Source organism: Cydia pomonella, unplaced genomic scaffold (assembly GCF_033807575.1).
Source record: "Cydia pomonella isolate Wapato2018A unplaced genomic scaffold, ilCydPomo1 PGA_scaffold_202, whole genome shotgun sequence".
NCBI classification, from domain to species: domain Eukaryota; kingdom Metazoa; phylum Arthropoda; class Insecta; order Lepidoptera; family Tortricidae; genus Cydia; species Cydia pomonella.
In genome coordinates, this window is record NW_026907842.1 from 606,593 (window position 1) to 630,860 (window position 24,268).

Genomic DNA, 24,268 nt, shown 5'->3' on the forward strand with positions numbered 1-24,268 from the left:
TACTATTTGCTACTACTATACTTTAAAGTTGTTTTATACTAAGCGCCATCTATCGTTGAGTAGCGTAAGATAAGCGCCTTTAAGTTCGGCCTAACAATATATTACCTATGCAGTTCGGCTATCCTTCAAAAGATGGCAGTATTTCTAGGAACCTATAAACACAATTTGCGAATGGTAAGTATGGAATGGTAATCTTCACATACATTTCAGATCCGAAGTGCAAATCCTAGGAACAAGTATTGGAGGAAAAATGTATTCACCGAAATATGCCACCTATGTCGAAATATGCGTTGTGTGTGTTTTATAATTCCCATCCTTTATATGATATGATATGATATAATATGATTTATTTATCTCACAATATACAATTTCACTTAAAACTACGCGTGTTAAATTCTTAGGAATTTATATTGTGATTGTCGGTTTGTCTTACTTTATATGGGTGTGACCTTTATAGGGTGTAATAAGGGAGATCCGAAAATACGACGAAACGTGCCGAGAAAAGATAGGCACTGCCTTTTACCCTTTGTCTCGTCTTAGCGGGGGCACGGCCGTGCCCCCAGATATCAAGCAACTTGCAAAAGACCTACTTTCAAGAAAGGGGTCTTCCTAGAAAAAGATGCGTACTTTAATAGGGAAGAATAGCTTTGCGTTCCTAACGAAATAACGGTACTTTTTCTATGAAATTCCATTTCACGATTTATTTCATATTTTTTGGATCTATGGTTCAAAAGTTAGAAGGGGAGGACATATTTACTTTTTCATTCGGAGCGATTATCTCCGAATATATTCATTTTATCAAAAAATGTTTGTTGAACACCCCTATTAGTTTTGAAAGACCTTTCCAACGATACCCCACACTGTAGGGTTGAAGCAAAAAAAAAAAATCACCCCCAATTTACGTGTAAAGGAGGTACCCTAAAAAAAATATTTTTTTAGATTTTATTGTACGAATTTGTCGGCTTTATTGATTTATATATCCATGCCAAATTTCAGCTTTCTATAGCACTAACGACCACGGAGCAAAGCCTTGGACAGACAGACGGACATGGCGAAACTATAAGGGTTCCTAGTTGACTACGGAACCCTAAAAAGAAAAAACCTCTTACCCCCTCTTCATATTGGGCATTTTGCATAGTTAATAAAAAAAATACTTTGTGTCTAAATGTAAAGGTGTCTGGGTTAGCGTTGTTCATAACTATTCCAAATTTCAAATCGATAGCTTAAGTGGTTCTCGAGATATTTAGCGTTGTGACAGACAGACGGACGGACAGAGTCGCACCATAAGGGTTCCGTTTGTACCTTTTTGGTACGGAACCCTAAAAATCATGGAGAAAATATTTAGAAGTGAAAAAACATTTTCTCTTTTTGTATGGACGAGACGACCATGTGCTATGCACTTCCCTCTTGTCTTATAATTAGCTTTTACCATTTCGAAAATATTGCCAATAATGAATGTTTTATTGATAGATATCTGAAGTAATAATTTACAATGTAAGGGCTCTTGTTGATAAATTTACTTTTGTGGGAAACTTATAAACATGAAGTTCCAACTTCTAAGAAAACCAGTTGCTAATACAACCCGACTTGAGCGGACAAGTACCTACCTAATATTTAAATTATTTGAGTGTTTCATCAAATTTTACGATAAATAGGTATATTAGGTATACTTAAGACGAAAGTGGAGGACCAGCGCGAAATCACCTTTTCATACAAACGTAGTCCTCATTTTCCTCTTTGGATATTAACATCATTGAAAATATTTTGACGCAATTTGTTGTATACCAACTACAGCTATGCTATTGCTCACACGTTAGATTTTTTCGAATGCGTTCATTTAAAAAATCGTATGACTACTATTATTAAATAATTAACTTGTTTTAATTACTACTATTATTGCCTTCTAATTTTTAAAATAATTAAACAATCTAAAAAAGTCAACGGCATAAATATGGTAAATATATTAAGTTAATAAAAAATATATTATTTTTATCTAGTAATATAATAGTTTGATAATTATTTATGTATAAATATTTTCCATAAAAAAAAACAGAGAGGAAAATGATTTGTATGAATACTTCCTGATTCCCTGGATTCTTGTTTCGCCGGATTCTTGTTTTGTCGGATTCTTGATTCGCCACATTTTTTTGATTAAGAAATACTATAGAAATATCGCGGCTTTACTTATCTATTAAATAAAAGGCAGACACTTCGTTACATTAATAAAAATATTTACGAGTATTTGTTATTCATTTAATTAATTATTACGTAATTAGGTAACTTAATTAATATAATTGGCATAATCTGTTTTTTTAAACATTCTATGACTGTTATTCTTCCTTCGACGTAGTCATCAACTATGCCCCTTTCTTATCGATATTTTGTCATATTAATTCGACGCAACTGTGTAACATCGAAGCAATGTAGCTGCATTTTTCTTATAACAACATCTTGCTGCTGTGCTTCTTATTTTTAGAAACGCAATACATTCCATAAACACTTCGGTACAATTGTTAGTGAATTGTGTCCAAAATGTCTGAGACTTAAATAAAACTTTGTATGAACTAAAATGGCTTTAATTGTTTACATTTTTTTATTAGCTTTAGTAAAACAAAGCACCAAAATAAAAACTTATCTTAACTTTTCAAGGGCATGTCCGATTGAAACTTAAAACTGGAGCAGTGGGAAAATACGGGGAAAAAAAATACCCGTGGTCCCCCGTGGTACAAAAGCCGTGGTACCACGATTAAAACCTGCATGTTTCCTTTGCCTGGGTGATTTTATTGTATATTAATATTTCCGACGAAACAAGAATCCGACTAAACAAGAATCCGACTAAACAAGAATCCGGCGAAACAAGAATCCGACGAAATAGGAATCCGGCGAATCGGGAAGTATTCCCCCGTGGTACAAAAGCCGTGGTACCACGGTTAAAACCTGCATGTTTCCTTTGCCTGGGTGATTTTATTGTATATTAATATTTCCGACGAAACAAGAATCCGACTAAACAAGAATCCGGCGAAACAAGAATCCGACGAAACAGGAATCCGGCGAATCGGGAAGTATTCGTTTGAGAAGACGTTGTCCCCTTTCCTCTTGATGTCAATGAGAAAAGATAATGTGTTTACCAAGGCAAGTGACTAGTTTCTTATAATATGAAACATTGTTACCGGCGTAAGCATTACCAACTATTCACACGCGCACAGGTTGAGAATACAATTACGCAAACCATTGTATTTAAGAAAACTTTATTTACATTGAATTATTTTACATCTATAGTTATAACTTACTCTCTATTGTACATACATAGGACATATATTCTCTTAATCGCGTATTGCGTCATAAATACCAATGTTGGCAAGCATTTTACATCGATTAACAATCAACGAAGTAGTTTCCCGACAAAAACTGTCCCGTCCATTGGAATTTAAAATTTTAGAATAAAGGCAGATACTTTTTAATTTAAGAATATCTATTGTCTTATATCCGTGTAACATTTTAATCACTGTAACAAGAATATTAAAGACGAGAAAATGTTTATCGGGTTAGAATAATTGGAATTCTCCTCGTTGATTGGAGTGCAGCAGGTTGACTCGCTGTCACTAGCATGCTCCGGTACTAATTCTTTTTACAAGTAGGCCTGTGAGTACACAGCGACTAACCCAACAGAAAAAAGTAACTTCGAACATCCATAATATCACAAATAATTTAGGGCGGGTAACTACAAAGCCTCTTCAGATATACGCAATATCGATACAACTGGCACGGTTTATTCAGTCTGAATATTCTGCTCTGTTCTTTTGATTTCGTTTACGTACTTTTAAATAATAAAAATTACTTGGGTGCTATTAAAGTTTTTTTGAGTAGTGCCATATCTCCATTATGGTGTAGCTATATTTTAAAAAGATTCAATTAGATATGTACTTACATTGCTATGTTGTACTTTTTTATCCGCGATAAATATCTTATCACTGGTCATGTAACGTGCTATATTTATCCATTTATCTCACAGTAGGTAGATACCTAATAAAAAAAGTGATGGATTACTTTGTCACGGGGCAAACGATAGAGTAGCCAGCTGTGTTAACCTGACTTATCTACAGTTATTTTTAAAGGAAAAGTAAATATTTTGACTTAATCTGGCTTAAGGCAATTTAAGGCATTCTGTCACACCACTGATGAACATAACATACATTTGTCTTATCATCTAAAGAGGCGACTAATTTAATGGCAATAGTTAAATTTTTAATACGATAATTTTACGCTTTTGTTTTTGTTTTACCGAATTCTTCTATGTGATCGTATTCTGAAAACCCGGGGTCTGAGTCGTAATACGCGTAGTCATAGCTCGTGTCCTCCTTGGGGTTGGCGGGATTGGCGAAGTGTGGCGCCTTGGGTGCCGGCTGCGGCGTGGGCCGCGGTGGCGGCCGTGTGGCGGGCGTGGGCGGCGCGGGCGCGCGCGTTGTCGGCCGTGGCTCAGGAGTGCGCGGGACCGTCGTCGACGACCTCACGGGCACGTTCTCGAAGTTTTCCGTAGTCGGCACGTGAACGGGAACTGGCGGCTCGCTGGGCCTCACGGTGGTTGTGTAAGTTTGGAAGTAATCAAACACGCGCTGAGTGCTTGTCTGTGGCCTGTACGTAGTTGTGTATGCGGGCTCGAAGGTCGACGGCGGCGCTGCGGTAGTCGAGGGTGTTGGAGCGGGTCTGAAAGGTCGCGGCGCTGCCGTTTGGGATACAGGCTTGGATGGTTTCTGCGTTTTACCCTTTTGTTTTTGTTGATCTTCAGGCAACCTATTTCCGCTGGCAGCGATGTTGAGCGAGTGAGCTCCAGATAGGAGTTCACGGTCACGTTCACGCTCACGTTCGTACAGTTCAGGTCTGTATTGGCCGTCGTCTTCACCGGCCGGGGGGCGGTACTGGCCGTCGTCTTCATCGCTTTCGGCGAAGTTGGATGACTGTGCGTTAAAGCCAACGTTCGTATTATAGGCTACCGTATTCAGATTATACGAGGGATCTGCGCGAGTAGTAGTGTATAGCGTAGTTGTTGTTGCCGGAGTCGACGGGCTATTAAAGAAATTCTTGGCATTCGACTGTTGGACAAAGTTGTTCTTTTCCGGCTCGTAGGAAACGCTATTGAAGTTCCTGTACGCAGGAGTCGTGCTGAAGCCGCGGTTCGCAGCTGTGTTATAGTCTATCGTGGTGGGTGTGCCTCGACCATTATTATTATTTTTATTTACGTTAGTACGCACAAAGTCTTGCTCTTGAGGAACATCTGTCGCCACGCTGAAGCTGTTTCTCACTTTGAATGGTTTGTTGTCATTTTGAACGGTGATTCCTGGAGTGGACTGTGCGTTATAATTGTACAACTCAACAAGCCCTTCCTTCTTCCTGAAATAGGGATTTAGGGTAGTGGGTTGGGAGAAAGGAGCAGGAGAGGGATTGTTAGAGAAGTATCGGTTTTGTTTAGGGGTCACGCGGCTGACTTCGACGTACTCATCTTTATACTGAGGAGGGACGCTAGCCGGTGCCGTAGTAGGGTTCGGTCGGCTCTGCTGCGGGACTCGACGTTCGAAATTCGCAGGTTGTTGGTATTCTGGGAATTGAGGTTGAGGAGAGCTAGGTACAAATGTCGAGGGAGCTTGAGTTGACGGATGAATGGGGCGTTTGCGCACGAGTTTTCGTTTGGGGTCGTATTGGTTATTGCTGAATGGTTTCGGTGGCGGTGGGGGCGGCGGATTCGTGTATTGTGTAGTGGAGGTGGTCCTGGGGCTGGTGGGTCTTCTGAAAGAGACACGTTGGGGTACGGCGGGCGCGGGGGCTGAGGCGGTGGGCTGGGGCGCGGGCGGGGCAGAGTCGTCGCGGCCGCGGTCACGTTGTCCGCTGAAGAAGTCGGAGGAGTGTGCGGCGCGGAGGTCCGACGCAGGAGCGTTACCGTTGTTCTGGGCGAGACGGCGGTCGCCGGTCTCGGCGCGCTGTAAAGCGAATTCCGCTTCTTCCTCGCGGGCACCAGGCGACGACAGTTTCTTAGTGTCAAATCCTGTGAACACAGCATTTTCATTTGGTTTATATTTGTTACATCAGTTTTTTTACCGATTATACCTACACGTACCTACATATATGTATGTACCTACATAATGTAATATACCTAGTACCTAAAATCTTTATTGATTTTACACGTACAGTTGGTATATACATGCATTGCTGCAGTTGTTAGGTTTCTAATGTTAAATAGGGACAATCTTACACGACTAAGTCCCACGGTAAAAAATTCACCGCTGGATGCAGATGATAGCATCCGTCATGCATGGATGGTTGCAGTGTGGATGTTAAATTGAGATAATTTATATATAAATTACCGCAGACTATGAGTACCACATTTAACTGCACAGGTTTAAATAATAAAGGCATGCCGTACGTTTTTCATGTAAGCCCAGAATGCAGTGCGTAGGTATATAGTAGTAGCGCACTTAGGCAACCAACGCAAGCATAATTTATTAAACACACATTTTGAGATCACCACAAGAAGCACAACGCAAGCGTACGACTGAAGCTTAGTTTTTTGCAATCCGTTACCAAATACTGCGTTAACGTCGACTGAGTTTGCTTTAACCTTTCAAGCACTCATGATGCAAGCGGTCATCTCCACTTATGCCCTAATTTAGTGTACAGACTGTTATCTCTAAGAAAATCACATATTACATGTTTATCAAAATCACAACCTTAATCTTATAAATCATGTATGATTTAGAAGTAATAAAAACGATAGTACCTGCTGCGCTTGAGTGGGTCAGCGGTATAAATGTCAGTGCAATTAATTCGATTCCGCGTTTACAACCAAGCGTGTTATACCAACCACTTACCGAGTGCAAATGAAATGTTGACTCGGATGAGCCAGCATAATTGCGCTCTTTGACTAAGCTTTGATTTTACGAATCTCCAGGTCACGTTAACTGGTTACCCGGGCAGTGGGCATTGGGCCGTATATGCTTGGTACCTTGGTAGGTAATAGCTACACGGCTAGTAGACCATATGCATGAGCATTAGTATTGCTTCATCTTCATTAATTATAGCCGGGTTCTTTAGTATTTAGATCAATCGGAAGGTCGATTGCATGTTGCTAATTAATATTACTTTAATGAGACCATCACACCACACATTCGTATGTAAATTTTACTTTTAAATGTAGGTAGGTACTTTTCTGTTTGATATTATTGCTATAGCATCACTCGCAAATGTACTTAATATTAATGGCTTATTAAAACATTATCGTTAAGTTTACCTTGAGATCAAATGTTATTGCAATACATTGGATAGCAATTGGATTGTTGACATTGTTGATAATTGGGATGAAACTGCTAGAGTTAAGTAGTTGATACTATCTACATACTGTTTATCGATACGATATAATTATATAATAATAATGTTACCAACTTCATTTTACTACCTATGAACAAACACGAAACTACGATTCATCATATTTCATAGGAAACTGTCGAAGTTCTGAAGGGAAGAAGGAACTTTTCACTATACAACTGCCGTGAGATTTACATATACTTATTAAAATTATTTTAAACTGTTAACCTTGAATTTTAGTAGATTATCGTTATACTTCGTTTCGTCGAGTATCATCTATCGGAGCAAAACCGTCTAAAACAAGCGGAACTAAGTAGGTATAGGTACACGCCGGGCACTCGCTTCGGGTATTGCTCGGGTACAAGATCATCATTGAAATGGATCGAAATATATCGAGCCCATTAAAAATAATATTTCTGAACATGAAACAATGTAAATTAATAACCTAAGATAATAAGTGTAGGTACTCGTAGTTAAATAAATCAGTTTCAAGATTTCACACAATTTATATTTCCTTTAATTTACCAGCAAGAAAATTATTGTCAACAAACCAAGCGATCATTTAAATACATTAGCGAGTTTAGGCCTTGTTAGTAGCGAAGCGCTCACCGGATCCGATCTTGTAGAGATCAAACTGACCGTCGTAGAGGTCTGCGGGGCAGGCCAGCGGATCGTCGTCGCCCCAGTCCGTACAGGTCTGCGCCTCCTGGTGGAACAGCGTGCCGGGCGGGCAAAAGAACCTGAAGTCCCGTATACCACCGCCCGCTACACGCACGCAGACGTGAAATGCTTTGCAGCCGGATTTGGCATCGGCGTAGTAGGCTCCCAGGATGCGGCCCCGACAGTTGAACCTTTCCGCGCCCCCTGTATACAAGAAAAATGTTAGAACAGCTGATCCTTATCTCCATTATGGAAAACTTAGTTTATTTTTTTCTTTTAGCAGATGTGCACTAATAAGGGCAATCGCTAGATAAAAAAAAAGTACAAGCTGTCACAACGAATAGTGCCCGTAATAAATGAAAAGACATTGAAGTTAAAATAGTTTTTACTGAAAAGTATATTACAGTACATATGGGGCTACTTTATAGCACTAGTGCGAGAAGTAGCATATTATGTTACTGTGTCGAACATTTAAAGGGCCATATGTACTGTAAAACGTTGTACGATACATGTGCGAATAGGTAATTCGCAACTCGTGTCGATTTAAAACACTCCCTTCGGTCGTGTTTTAATTTATCGCCACTCGTTTCGAATTTCCTATTTTTCGCACTTGTATCGTAATGTACTATTCTAATGTTTTTGGTAGTATGTATAAAATTTTTTGTGTTCCTTTTTATGTCTGTTTTTCTTTTCTGTTTCGTTGACGTATGTGCCGCCACTATCATAGTTTTAAGACAGGGCTATAACCGCGAAAATCGAAGTTCGTCAATTCCGGGCATTTTTCTCTGTCACCCTGATTACGTCTTAGTGAGAGTAAAAGAGAAAGATCCCCGCAATTTGCGAATTTCAATTTTCGCGGTAGACCCCCTGATCCCTACTGAAAACCAGCGGCACGGATTGCCGCGGCATTATGCTGAGTGCGATATCCTATTTTAGCGTCCAATGTTTTTCTTTCTCTGTATGTTCTTCTTTTTCCAAATGTAATGTGTTGTGGCGTTAAATAAATGTATTTTCTTTCTTTGTTTGTTTCTAATAAGAAAATATCTTTAGAAACATTGCAAAATAAATGGTAGGCAAGAATTATCATGTCTTGTAATAAGTTGATGTAGCCTAACATTGAGTAGTTAAAGAGAAAATATAAACCCACATTCTAAACTTTACAAACCTAATAATAAACGATCTAACTGATCTCAGTAACTACTTATATTAAGTAAATGAGCATGTTCATATAGCATTACACTTAGTTGATCCAATCTTTGAACTATATCACAATGTAATAAGATATCATTATGATTATGTTAATGCATTATATCATGCAAAGTTTTCTGTAATAAAATGAAATGTGAGTGCATGTTGCGGTAGGCTCATTAAACCCAAGTTAACCTACGGGTCGTGCAGTTCTATTGCTGACTTAGATTAGGCCAGTAATTTAAGGTGGACTAGGGTAAATGCCTTAGCAATCATTGCCTTGGTTGCATCTTCTGGGTCGCTGGTTTTCACTTTTCAGCAATATGTTCGAGAGCTTTTTTAAAAAACTCTGTTCATTCTTGTCCTGTGGCCGATGGGACAGAATAACAACAATGAATAGTCAATCCACCCAAATTTCACCATAACATAAGCAATAACTACGCTTAGGAATAGCTACGGGTCCGGGCCGAGGTGTCAAACTTTTCTATGATGGGTTATCTATCGGTGAATGCATTATCTAAAAATAATTAAAACCAAGTAGGTCGAGTAGGTTAATTGGTTAGTTACTAAAACCTATCAATTCTTACCTTTTTGCGGACCAGTGGAAATATGAAATCGAGATCTTTAATATTTTAACGGCACCAATCATGGGACATTTAAGAGAAAATTTGGAGTACTATTGATATTTCACCAAGACCTGTAAAATGCTTTATGCATTAAAAGATGAATGTCCTATTCATCCTTCATGTTTCCTATGTATTGAATGAAAGCTACTGCAATTGGTTTCAATGTTATTAACTAATTAAACTATGGTTTTTTGCTCCAGTCATGGGATGTATGGTAAAAATTAAACTAAGCAGCTCTTTCTCTCTTGTTTATGGTAAAATGTTGGCAACTTTTAAAAACTGATGGTAAATACTTGTTTTACAGGATTTTTCTATACCATCCCATTACTGGTGCCAGCCCCAAGATACGGGCGTTTACTATATAGCTTCCCCTTATTGAATAATGCTTTAACTTAGGTCACTAGACACGTATGACTCTTCATAAATTGGAACAACTTTGAAATAACAATAATAATTGGAATAAGCGGCATTCTAACTTGTTTAATTTAATTTTCGATTAATATTGTATTGATATTGCTTATTTTGCAATCAGTTCGCACACAGAAGTATTGGTATAATAAGTACGAGATGTCGGTAGCGTGTGGTCAGAGGGCCTACCGCGAACCACGTTCAATGCGTTACCATGTCACACTAATGTACGAATTTACAAGTGCGACAGAGAGGCAACACATCGAACGTGGCTCGCGTTAGGCCCTCAGGACTCAGGGGGCCTACCGCGAAAACCGAAATTCGCAAATTGCGGGGATCTTTCTCTTTTACTCTTAGTAAGACGTAATCAGAGTGACAGAGAAAAATGCCCGCAATTGACGAATTTCGATTTTCCCGGTAGCCGTCCAGGTCACTGAGAGACAGTGTGCGAGGTGCACCACCTACGCACTTACGTAATGAAGATAATATTTTGCGATTCGGAGATAGAGGAATTCCGGTTTCCATGGTTACGTTTACAGAAACATGTGAAGCTGCATTTGTTTGCCAGTTCGCCGCGGTTTCACACCAAACCCACAAGTGTGTTGCAACTCTGCCTTATCTTGAGCATCAGCATTAGATCTGACCTTTCTCAGACATTATATTTTTACAATGGGATTAGATAATAAGAGACATTTCCTGCCGAATGAGCTAATGACAAAAAAGGCATTGTAAATAAAACGGTCAATGGAAATGTCCTTTTTCATTACGTGGATTAATCAGTTAAGCAATTAGGCGAATAACAAAATATGTGAGTAATTCCTACAGGTCGACAAATATTTTGGTGCGATGTTTGTACAGATGTGTCAATAATTATTCACTTCTCATGCTCGTAAATTTGTAAAGAACAATTTTAAGTCACTTATAAGCGGTATAAAGTTGCTTATTATGCTCTAGATCATAGAGTAACATCATCAATTACGACCCTTATCGATTTAGCAATAAAGTCCAAAATCTCTTACGCTCGAACCGATTAATTGCCTCGGATAAAATGGGTCGCTTTATGCCTTATACTACTATAGACATGGTGCCAACTCTTGAAAGTATATTCATTCGATTTAATACGTTAACATACTTAAAGAAAAGCACTGGGGCTGCACACTGTACCAATTTTTGTCATCCTCTATTTTGATTCCAAGCAAGAGATATGACAAAGAAGCAGTCAATTATTGGGATTAGGCTGTCAAACACTAGTTCGTTCTGTTTTACCGTATCTATGTACTAGAGAAACATCTATATTTTATTAGTACTCCAAAATGCATTCTGATAAAAAATGTACCAGAGTCGTTAACTATCACTGTATTGTCCACTGAAGTGACCTTTTTCCAAAATGTCTTTGACCCGGGGATCTTATTGAGGTGTATACTTTACATTTCCATGTCTATGTTATTCGTTTATTATTATACAAACTCGAACAGTGAATATTTGAACACCGAGAAGTAACAAAGTCGCAAGTGAAATGATTGTGTGAGTGTGCTTTGCTGTTGCATAATGATGTATCCAATTACCGCGGTCGCTGACATGTCACAGCGCATGCGCAGGGCAGGTGATGCTGTTATGCCATCTGTTTACTGCCTGTACCTACCGGTATAAAAGTACCAAGTATCTACTTATGCAGGTACCTACAGGCAGCAGTAGAAGTTACCAAGCGGGCGAGGTGTTCAAAATGAAACTGAACACAAGTTTATTTTACCGTTAATACCGATATAGTTAATATTTTATCAGATGCTGCAGTGCAAAGTTATCATCAATCCTGTGGCCATAATTGGAAGGATAAAAAAGTCGTGGGCTGGAATAAACACGCACGGGCAGGCTAGGATGCACCTTCAGGAGTGGGTCAATTTGAATAAGCCTATGGCTATATTCAAAAGTAAGTTGAAATGGTGCCAAAATCATCAAGAGCAAATTAAGTTAGACATCTTAGCGTCGCATCATAGCTCGAAAAATTTCAAACAATTTTGGAAGGCCGTCAAGAAACTGGATGGTCAACTTGGCGTGCCCGTGAGCATCGGAGAGGTGAGTGAGCCGGAATCCATTGCTAACATGTTTGTTGGTCATTTTAAAATAGATTCTCCATTGGGCCCAGCGCAGCAAACGGTTGATGTCGGACTGTTTGCGGGCAAACAGTTACATGCAGTTCTGGCCAAATTCTATTCTTTGTGCATGTCTCACTCTTACCTTCCCCATGATCTAATGAAGATCATTGTTATGCCATTCCTCAAAGACAAAACTGGCGATGTTTCTAGTAAGTCCAACTATCGGCCAATCTCGCTTGCTACTGTGCTGGCTAAGATACTGGATAGCCTACTGGACGCACAACTTGGAAGGCATTTAAACTTACACTATGCGCAGTTCGGGTTTCGCCCGGGACTATCCACGGAAAGTGCAATCTTAAGTCTAAAACACAAGGTACAGTACTACACTGAGCGACAAACACCTATATAGGCCTGTTTCCTGGACTTATCCAGGGCATTTGACCTTGTGCCGTACGATGTCCTTTGGAATAAGTTAAGGGAGCAAAAAATACCGGCGAAGCTACTTCGAATATTTCAGTATTGGTACCTTAACCAGAGCAATAGCGTCAGATGGACTGGTAGGTTTTCTCAGTCGTACAGGTTGGGGTGTGGGGTGAGGCAGGGGGGTATAACCTCCCCCAAGCTATTCAACCTGTACGTTAATGACCTGATCGGGGGGGGGGGGGGGGGGGGGGGCAGCGCTCCGGTAGGATGCAGAGTTCATTAACTAACATCATCATTATGTTAGTATCAACAACATCAGCTATGCAGACGATATGGTGCTGCTCAACAGTCAGGGCATTGAGAAAACTACTAAGCAAATGTGAAGAATACGTAAGTAAATATCGCTTACTGTATAACGCTAAGAAAAGCGAATATATGGTGTTTAAGGCCGTCGGGGGCAAGCTACCGGAAAATGTACCTGCCATAAAACTTAATAATAATGAGCTCAAGCGCGTGTATACATTTAAGTATCTTGGACACTATGTCACTGACGACCTTAATGACCAATTCGATATAGAACGGGAGCGCAGGGCACTGGCGGTCCGATGCAACATGCTAATATGCAGAGTGCGGGCCGGCTCCAACCCCATCCTGGCTACGGTAGCGGGCCGATACGACTCACCTGTTGTGCGACATTTTGAGGGTATCATGACCGCTACCAGGTGATTGTTTGCTTTTGTTGCTGTACTGTTCGCTTTTCTTTTTGTCTTTTTGTATTTGTTCTACTAAAACTTAGTTTTAAACCTTAAATATTACTAACCATTATAGACCATTTTAGTCTTTTGGAATAGATAAATTGACATTGTTAAGGGCGTGTGTAGGTAATTTTGAACACCTTACGTACCTACTTAGTTACTTCAGCTGCTTACTGTAGGTACAGTAATTTTACCTAGTCCAAGTCATATTAGTTTAACGGTATTATGCATCTATTAATTGACTTTTTAAATAATTAAGGGTCGGTTGCACCAAACCATCTGTCACCGATAAAGCCTTTGATAACTTTAAATGTACATAGTTGCCTGCTAAATGACGATTATCAGGCCGCTAAATATGGTTGGTGCGACTGGCCCTAAATGTTATATGTAATATTAAAATCATCTAAATATTTGGGTGACCGAGAAAATTAGAGAAAACGAAATCTCCCAAGTATCAATTTTAGCTAGGGTGAAATCACCAAAAGATGAACACTTAAGCGACAAAACTATACTTTATACCATGTGTTGTAATTGTTTTTCATCGACTTTTATTTCTTAATATGATTTAACATATAATCAAGTTGTTAAAAGACTCCAAACTCTCTTTTCATTATTCATTTGTAAAAAATCTATAAGTACCACAATAGGCCAATTTGCTCAGAAGATGAACAATGTGCCCTACTTATGAACAATTTGTTCCATATAGTTAAACCAATATAAATGATATACTCCAGTATAGAAATGAACCAAATCATATAGGTCTTATAGTATTCAAAAGACAACTTTTCATAGAAACGAGAAACCATTCGTTGCTTGTATGCCTAAATAAAGTGCCTAATTACTTAAAATAAAATTAAGTACAAACTTATAGATTACTTCCTAAAACATGAACCAATAAAACAGATGGTTCAACTTTTGGTCATGGTTTCGGTAACTGAACTAACTGAATTTTTGATTGTTTAAGTTTTAGGAATAAAAGCTAACAAAATGATTGTTTTCTTCATTGGGCATAAGTAGAAGTAGATGAAGCAACTAAAACAAACCTTAAATAACCGTGTTAGATATAAAAAGCTATGTTCATCTTTTGCTTAAAAAACCGGCCAAGAGCATGTCGGGCCACGCTCAGTGTAGGGTTCCGTAGTTACTCTTCCGTCACAATAAGCTAAACTGGAGCTTAAAGTATAGTAAATTGTTAACCAAGGGATGAAACGGTACCTTTGCATAATCAGTACCTAATTAAAGTAAGTCTTTTTACTATGAAGGGAAAACTTTTTGCGATAACTCAAAAACAGCTAAACTGATCATGCCCGCTATAGTTTTCATTTAATGTCTTTCTTAAGCTCTACTTCCACGATTTTTTTCATATTTTTTGGACCTATGGTTCAAAAGTTAGAGGGGGGGACACATTTATTTTTTCTTTCGAAGCGATTATCTCCGAATATATTCACTTTATAAAAAATGTTTTTAAAAAACCCTTATTACTTTTGAAATACCTTTCCAACGATACCCCACACTCTAGGGTTAAAGCGAAAAAAAATTTTCACCCCCACTTTACGTGTAGGGGAGGTACCCTAAAAAAAATTTAATTTTTAGATTTTATTGTACGACTTTGTCGGCTTTATTGATTTATATATTCATGCCAAATTTCAGCTTTCTAGCACTAACGACCACGGAACAAAGCCTCGGACAGACAGACAGACAGACAGACAGACGGACATGGCGAAACTATAAGGGTTCCTAGTTGACTACGGAACCCTAAAAAGCAACTATTAGCGGATGATTAATTTTAGGCATTAAAATGTTATTGTAATTAGCCAAAAAAAATTACCCTCCCATAGAAAATGTCAAGGTCAGATAGCCAAAATGTATGAAACAGACAATTTTTTTGGCGATTTCGGGGTTGGTCCCATAGTAAAAATTGCTCAGTATAACCCCATAAATTATTTTAGTTAACTAAATAAACACCGTGTATGTATTATTCTATTTTATACGCAACTAAATGCTTATATTTTGAAGCGGCCATCTTAATAAGATTTGCTTAAAAACGATGTTATTGCCGCGGTGGTCGCTTACGACGGCATACGTAGATTTATTGTCTTAGACCTGAAATGTTAGCCTCGGGGTAGAATTACAGGTTTTAGTAAAAAAATACTATTAAGCGTCAGGATTTAATTACCTATTTCGATTTTAAAGCCAAATTTTCATCATCTGGGCGTTTGTAATCTTTTCGTGCCACTAAATCGGTTATTACGGCAGACGTTGTATGTGCGAAGAATGTGCGAAGAGCATTGTATGTGCGAACGAGAAATGTTAAGAAATAAAAAACAAAACTTAGACTTTGTTCGGAAATTTCCATACATACTGACCAATTATCATTGCTATTGGAGTATTATACTGTCTCCGTAAAATATCAGTTATTCTGGCAGGCATTAAATAGTAACAAGAAATTGGGTCGTATCGATAACTTATATGCAGTCTTAGTCTTAACGCATGTCTACATTGCAACGTATGTTGCATTAGGTAGCATAGATTTGTTTCGTCACGTTCCCTAGTGCACCGATATTGTTCCCCACTTATATTATGCTAGATATTGTTCCCCACTTATATTATGCTATGGTATTTTAAGTTTATAATTATGAAGTATCGCCTAAGTGTAAGACTAAGCACGTACATACTTAACATTAAATGTTTTTCGCAAGCCGACAATCTAAACATTCCTCATTCTCAGAAAACATTTAACCCATCACCGCTTAACTGACAACTCGCAAAAACATCTCAAAGTAGACCAACGTAATGAGATGAGATTGCCTCACGTAAACTACCTCAAACATGCACTAAATCCGGGTGAACGTGTACCTAGTCCAGTGGAGGTTAACCGAGGTTCCCATGCGTGGGGGGAGGGGGGTGATACCATCGCACGCGAGCCTTGCGCAAGAGAGCGCTGCAAGGTGCCGTAGCATCCTCGGCGAAAGGTCACCGGTACTGCATGCAAATACGATGGGATCATTCGTAGTTTGCTCTTTAGGCCCTATGCTGTTACATAATGAATTAACTCTAAGTATGTTCATTATTTTTATAGTTACCCACTTATTCATATTTTGGTACTTAGTTTGCGTTCATGATTTGATGATTTATCGTTAGTTCAAATGTGCTTCGAATTATACATTGTTGTAGTAATTTTTGGGGATATATAATTTTGTTGTTTTTATTGAGCATACATGCTCAACTATCATGAAATTTAGGGGGTATTCTACAAATTAAAGCTCAGCTGATCTAATAAGCTACCTATCTAATCGTAATTAACATAAATTACGTTCGTGAAAATCTGATGTATTCAGAAAATAGTGTACCCAATACCCAACCTAGTGTGAGTTGTTAAGAAAAGTTGATTGCTGTCAGTTTTGTAACGACAATTAATTTCAATAAAAACTTGGTTTTGGTGTTCAATTCATTAACTATAAGCTATATTACAATGTAAAAAAAGGTAAAAAAGATGATTTCCATAAAGATTTTATGCTTAATTGGCTACTTGACAGTTTTTTTAAATAATGTCAATCGATGTTAATTTTCCTGAGGATCAAATATCTATATATGACTACCAACACAAAGGTCATAAATGAGAGATAAAGTCTGACGCCCGCACTCGACGATTGAAACGCCTCTAACAAAATGATATTGTAATGTGACGTCACATTACATTAATCTGTCCTAAATGTATGGAAGATTAAGAAAATTGCTATTTTGACCTTGAACTATTGCGTTTATGTTTACAGTTGTCATACAATTTATTTTTCAATAAAATGTAAGGAATTGAATGGTGCCATTTTCTTTTTCCTTTAAAAAAAGTGTTTTTTTTAAGACTTTGTAGTACAGTCAGCATCAAAAGTAACGGATCAAACAACGCTTCAAAAGTGTAGATACTTTTGAAAAGTGTAGATAATTCTGTAACAGCTTACAAAAAGTGATGGTTCTGTACGTAGAACCATTAAGACTGTAAACGATATACTTTTGATCGTGAATTTTAGAGATTGATCTATATTTGGAAAAATTATCCAGGATAACAGATACTTTTGGCGCGTTGTTTCATCCGCTACTATTGATGCTGACTGTACTATTAGTTATTCTGTGCTTTGGAGCCTTGAATTTTTTTATAATCTGAATATGTATTTTTTAATTTCCACTTTTTTATAATGAATGGCTCATTTTCTATCCATTTAGCTATATTTTGTTATAATATTCAACATGTGTCAAGTACTCAATTGATGTTACAAAACTGACAGCGATTAACTTTTCTTTACTACTCACGGTAATTGGGTACTTACACTATTTTCTGAAAACTCCTATCTATGTGATATATGGTCGATGCAATTGATCATTTATCTACCCAGATAAAAAGAAATCTTCTTCGTACGTAATATTCACAAAAAAAACCTCTGTCTACAACCACTTTCATATAACTCGTTGACACCCGTACCCAACACCGTATAATATAATGTTACTAACACGGCATTTATACAGACAATGTGTATTAAGATAACAAAGGTAGAAACTGAAGGCGCAGCGTGGAAAGCTCTATTGTCTAGTATGCAGCGTGAAATGACAGTGTTGTAAGCACGATTTTCCGGTCTCTCGTGATGACGATTTGGGCAATACGTATGTGGTAAAATATGTATCAAACCGAAATTAGCAGGATACCTACTTACAACATATTGATGACAACAGAAACTATAGGTATGGAACGAATATGTGGGTTTTGGTAAGATTAATTTTAAATGTTCAAACCAACATCAAATTAGAAGCATGCTGTTATTCGTAATTAAATTAGATATATATAATTTAAACGGTATATAAAAAAAAAACATTCTAATGACCTAGTACGCTATTCGAATATATATTTTTTTGATAAAATCACATGATTGCAGTTTAGAAATAAGTAGTAGATTAATATTAACTAGTGACACAACTATTATACCAGTACTGTTGCACAATTATATATATGAACCATCGTCAGGTCACACGGGTTGTCATTAAAAAGATCGAATGTAATATAATGATGAACGATTGCAATTCCTAATACCTACCAGAAACTGTACACAATAGGTGCAAGATGCTCGTTGGTTTACGATGAATATGTTAATTACATAACGCATTGTTGTGATGAGTCAGCGTAACATTAGAACGTTCAGCGAAGACGCATGTCCGAAAAGTAACAAGTTAATAAAAAATTACATTTAAAATTGGACTTTATGCGAACATTACATATGGGTATTTTAGTTTACAGGGCAGATTTTTGAGCGTAATCTTCCCATAGTGTCGTGACCCGATCGATAAATATCATTGCACTTTATACTGTCTTACGAAACATGTCAATACTTTACTGAACACTTAAGTGAGTCTATTAATTGTTATGTGCAAATAAAGGCTTGATTGATTAGTTACACTTCTTTAGCAATATTGATATAAAAGAATTTAAACTTGTTATTTGCTTACAAATATGTAGATACGAAAAATAAATGCATTTTTAACATTTACTTACCGATTTAGACAATTTTGCTACTTGAAATTAAGGTCAATTTAAAATTGAATGTTTCAAGAAGGCGCGTGAATTTTAATTAGAAAAATTAATTAATCTAAAAGCAGAATAACCTTGGAAATTAGTTTTCCCTTATCACCTTTCCTTACGACATAGGCATTAAATGCCACAGGTAGAGAACCTGTGGCATTTATAAAATAAGTTTTGTATGTTTTTTTACACTCTTTTGATTAGCTTTACTAAATTGTGTAACCCTTATTTGAAACACTTCCCGGTGTCTGATTAGGTAGATAGACATTTGGCGTACTATCGTAATTCTTCTGACAATGCCATAAAATACTAATAGTAGGTATAATGCTAATATAATAATAATGCGGCCGGAAGGTATAGACATAGGAACTCCTCGATGGAAAACTAAATGTCATCGAGTATAGGCTCATTAGAAAGGGCTCAAGGAGCACAGTCAGCAATAAAAGTGTTTTTTTTATAATTTATTATATATTTTTGATGTATACATCAAATCAGAGCCTTGAGCGACCATCACGCTCTATTTTGTAGAGAACGGAGCGTGGGAAAATCGCTTATGCAAATCCGGGGAATCGATTACCGAGCGATGGGCGACCGCGGCGCGGGCGCAGAATGGAAAGTGCATAGGTTGCGCAAGGCGCAGCGGAGATGCACATACGGGACGCGTTTACGTAATTACCTATAAACATGCATTTTGCCACTAATGGGCGCGCAATGTTGCGAAAGGTCTTAAACAATCGAGATTTTATGATCGATAGTATCATATCGTTTTTGTTTATTGTTGAGTTTGAGAATTGTGGTAGGTCATAAAGCATTAATTAGGCAAGCAATAATTGGTATCATTGTCTGACTTCTTGTTTTCATTGAAAACATTGAATTTTAAACATGTTGACTGTTTTTAGTCGGTCTATATCAAAGTAACGTGCAGCAAAATATTATGCGTCGAATAAATACATATATGGACGGACATCCTGCACCGTAAAAACTTCCACGAACACGCACGCAACCAAACAATCGTGCAAAACACAGTTAATTCCGCTATCCATGGCGACACACATGAGACAATGGATAAACTTGATACGCTGAAAGAAAAAAGTCACTGAAATTTCACTTGGAAAATTGTTTAGTCACTTCCGTTCACTTGTCACCTGTTCACACACTTACCGAGGATGGGGAGCAGTGTGAGCACGATCCACAGGGGAGACATGTCGGCGCGAGCGTCGCGAAGGGACTGGCGGTGCGCCGACGGCGGCCGCGCGCCCGCCTAGTGGAGGGGCGCTGAAAGCTCGCCGCCCGCCCGACTCATTCATTCGCGCGCCCCCACGTTCCGCAGGCCAATTCTGATATTAATTTCTTGTTACGAGACGGTTATTGATACAATTTGGCAGCTGCAATACTTCTAGTTGAAGAAATGTCACTGTTGGCAGCTGACAGATCATATGCATGACAGTTTGATAACAAGATAATACTATTTGAATAGGCCTCTCGACCTAACTGCAGCGTAACGTTGCATGACGATCAGTTACGTTTGTATTATTATTATTATTTATTTATTATATTCGCTAATTATTTGACCATTATGAGATACGTAGCTATAAAATTTATTATTTGTATTCGCTAATTATTTGACCATTATGAGATACATAGCTATAAAAGTTCAGAATGAGCACAATTTGTAATCAATCTACTAGAAAATGATACCGTAAAATATCAAAAAGCTGATATCGAAAATGATATCGGAATAGGTGAGTATAATCACATCAACAGCTTTTTTAATAAATCTAAAAATGCCTAAATTAGATGACTGATATTAGTTTAAAGTTTTTTGATATTTGTTATATTTACGGAATAATTGCCTGGTAAGACTTATAAATCACACCCTCTGTCTATTTGGTGGCTGTAATAATAATAACAAAGTCGCTAATTGAACATAAAACTGCAATAGCTTTAACCGTTTGTTGTATAAGTACATTTTAGTCAGTCATATAATAATCCGTCGGCGTGGGGCCCGCCGACGCACATTCCGTGCTACCTACCGTTTGGTGCATCATCATATGAATAATTAAAATAAAAAAGACTATTGCCAGTTTCATTGTAATAGCATGTAATACCTTATTCATAACATAGTAAGGTACTATTTTGCAGTGAAAGTGAAGTGAACAATAATCATGTTGTTCTTGAAAGTAAGTACATGTAATGGGAAGCATTGTTTGCTTGACTCATTATCGAAAGATGTAATCAATTAAAGATCTTAATATTAGTTAGAACAAAGGAGCAATCAATAGGTATGAAATCTGCAGTCATTTTTTTATTGAAAGTGTGGGTGTTTATCAATTATATATTTCTGCTGGATTTTCCGTTCCGTCATAATCTGTTTTTTTTTGTCACTGAAATTAGAGACGATCTTTTAAGAAGGGGTGTAAAGCCAGGAAATTAGAAAGGAACAAAAGACTAGGCGCCCCGCGCGTAACTTGCGACAGAAGATTTCGCGATCGCGCGGGTTTTTACTTTTTTTGTCAATATTTCTGAAAATAATTTCAGAAAATTCTGTTTTATATTTTGCTCAATCTTACACAGATCGACCTAGATCCAAACTTAGCCAAGTTTGGGTACTAGGCGACGACCCACTAGGCCCGACCGGCCGTCAATACACGTCAGTACACAAGATTAATTTCCGGGGTCGTAGCAATATTTCCGTTGATCCGTAATTATTGATTTAAATAAACGAAGCAGGTAGGCATTTATATCTATAATAATAGGTACCCAAGTTTTGAAACCGAAAGCAAGCATAAATATTTCTTAATATAAATTGACATGTTGAAGATTTAAATACGCATTGTTTTCTCTGTAGGTACTGTAGATGTAATCGGCGTAATAACAGGTCCACTAAGCAGTAAATCATCTTCATTAGCGGCTGTTAGTGCCGTGAGGTTCCCATGAGGGGCGGTTGCCCAACCCCGTGGTTCCGTGTTCCACAGGGTTATTCTTGCAATCTTTCGTTATGCCCTGGATGCCTATTGGAACATTACAACTCACAACTTGATATTGATATGATATTGATTAAACGTTTTCAGCAGCACTAGGGATTTTAAGTCAGAGTTACCATGCCAAGGAGCCTATCTATATCTCCGCTTATAAATATAAAAAGTGGTACACTCTTTGCTGAATTAAAGGAACTTGATTTAATTTTAATTTCAATAATGTCATAAATGAAGGAAAAACGTCGATGATATATAGATATTAAATAAATAAAATTAGGCCAGATATTTTTTCCTGAGTCATGGATGTAATCTATGTATTTAAGTATTTGTGTTTGTATATTATATAGTATGTCTATAATATTTTTTTATTTTTTTAAAAAGGCTAAGACCAAAAATCTCAATAAATCATGAACGAAGTGAAGTGTTCTAGAATAACCCCCTTGGGTGCACGACGCGATAATCTGTCGCACGTTCTCTAGCACTTCATTATTTCATTGCAGCGCTTTTATTTTGCAAAACGCTTTCAAGTTTCTTGCGGAACGTTTAAAATGCCATTTGTTAAGAGCCGTGTTAATTACCTATGCTGAAACTTAATGAAATGCATACTTATCGTTTTCCATAAAAATATTTTTAGAATGCAAACGGTTGTATTTAACCATTCCTATTAATACACATATTATAGTCTGTGCGGAAAGAAAAGACTCGTGGAGTGTATTGGGGCCCATACATTCCATAACTCTTCTCTTTCCGAACAGACCTTATTTGGTTTTATCTCATAATCCAATTCAAACGTACACTGATACGTACGAATTGGCCTGCACAGCACGTTCGTGACCTATACATAAAAGATGTACGACACAGGATAAATACCTACACACTGCATGTGTGTATTCCTTGACGTCTTACTAACGAGGACAGTGTGTAACGAGAAAATTGCAGAACCTGCATTGAACCTGATTTGCGCCTCTTGTTACGTATATATGACTGATCCGTAGCCGCAATACGCGATATCTGAGGCAACCAAATAATAGTTATTTGTTTTACAAGGGGGCAAATTTGTTGTTTAATCACTCGTGCTAAAATTAATACCAGAGTAAGTGAAAATTTCCAAGATTTGACCACGAGCGTAGCGAATGGTTCGAGAAGTGGAATCTTGAGCGTTGCGCGGGTTTCAAGGTACAAGGGTTAAACAAATTTTGCCTCCAAGTGAAACAAAAATTTTCACCACGCCAGCGCGAGGAAAATACTAACTACAATGTAATACCAAAAAATCAAACCAAATAAAATCCAGATGAACTTAATAAAAAAAACATTAAAAGTCAATTCTACCAGCTAACATAAGGCAACAACTCATAACTTACAACTGGTTTCTTTGGGGCAAAGAAACCATGTGGACAAAATGCAACTTTCTCATTAGTTTTTCAACAATCAAGAGGACCTTTACCAGTTGGTGTTATGAAAAAAAAATCGTTTACATATAACCTTTTTTATACAAGCAGCTTAAAAATATTAAAAATTGTAGACGCCGATTTGTTGTGATATTTTCACAAGAGCAAAACCACAATAGCGGCAGTGCGTTTGGCAAGTGCACATGACAATAGATCACTACGAACAATTGGGAGACGTGAGATCCTCGATCGATGCGGAGGTAGAAAGGCCGTGTCAAGTGCTTGTTACTTTCTTTTCGATTGTTAACCAGACAGTGCTCATGTACGAAATATATTGATAGTGTTCAAATAAGGTAGGATTAAATCGCAGGAAACTAGATTCCGTTTGTAATATTAGATATACTACTTATACCGTGTTATGTAAATATAGTACTTTTCACTAGTTCGCGAAATCCAACTTTCCGCACGCTAAACAGCTACGTAAAGTAGCTTAGAAGTACTTTTTGAGCAACTGTATTAAAAAACATATTTACAACATATTTTTATATCGGAATAGGTCGGTACACTCAGTACGTAGTGAGAAGGACGCAATTGACACGAAGTTGTAACCGAGAAATACAAAAACTCCAAAATTAAAACTCCTGTAACTGAAACGAAATGAAAAGTGTTAGAAATATACATTACTATACTATAATAAAGCATAAACATATCATAATTCATGCTTATAATTATTAATTTAAGCGTTATTATAATAATATTGCTTTAAGTTAATATTGTCAATAAAATTCGTCAAGTCGGTTCCAAGATAGGTGGGAATGTTGTTTGTTTGCGCA

General features: G+C 37.5%; 1 protein-coding gene across 2 annotated transcripts; it reads right to left on the reverse strand.

Annotated features, from left to right (window-relative positions):
• Window positions 1-3,231: 3,231 nt before the first annotated feature.
• Window positions 3,232-20,337, reverse strand: LOC133533709 (mucin-2-like). Of its 2 annotated transcripts, none has more exons than XM_061872743.1 (3): window positions 20,231-20,337; window positions 7,993-8,217; window positions 3,232-6,037 (listed from the first exon to the last, which is right to left on the reverse strand). In XM_061872743.1, the coding sequence occupies exons 1-3, from the start codon at window positions 20,271-20,273 to the stop codon at window positions 4,260-4,262; spliced, it is 2,046 nt and encodes a 681-aa protein (XP_061728727.1). In that variant the 5' UTR covers window positions 20,274-20,337; the 3' UTR covers window positions 3,232-4,259. The 2 variants fall into 2 exon arrangements, with proteins under 2 accessions (XP_061728727.1, XP_061728726.1); XM_061872742.1 differs by having other exon boundaries at window positions 7,963-8,217.
• Window positions 20,338-24,268: the final 3,931 nt, after the last annotated feature.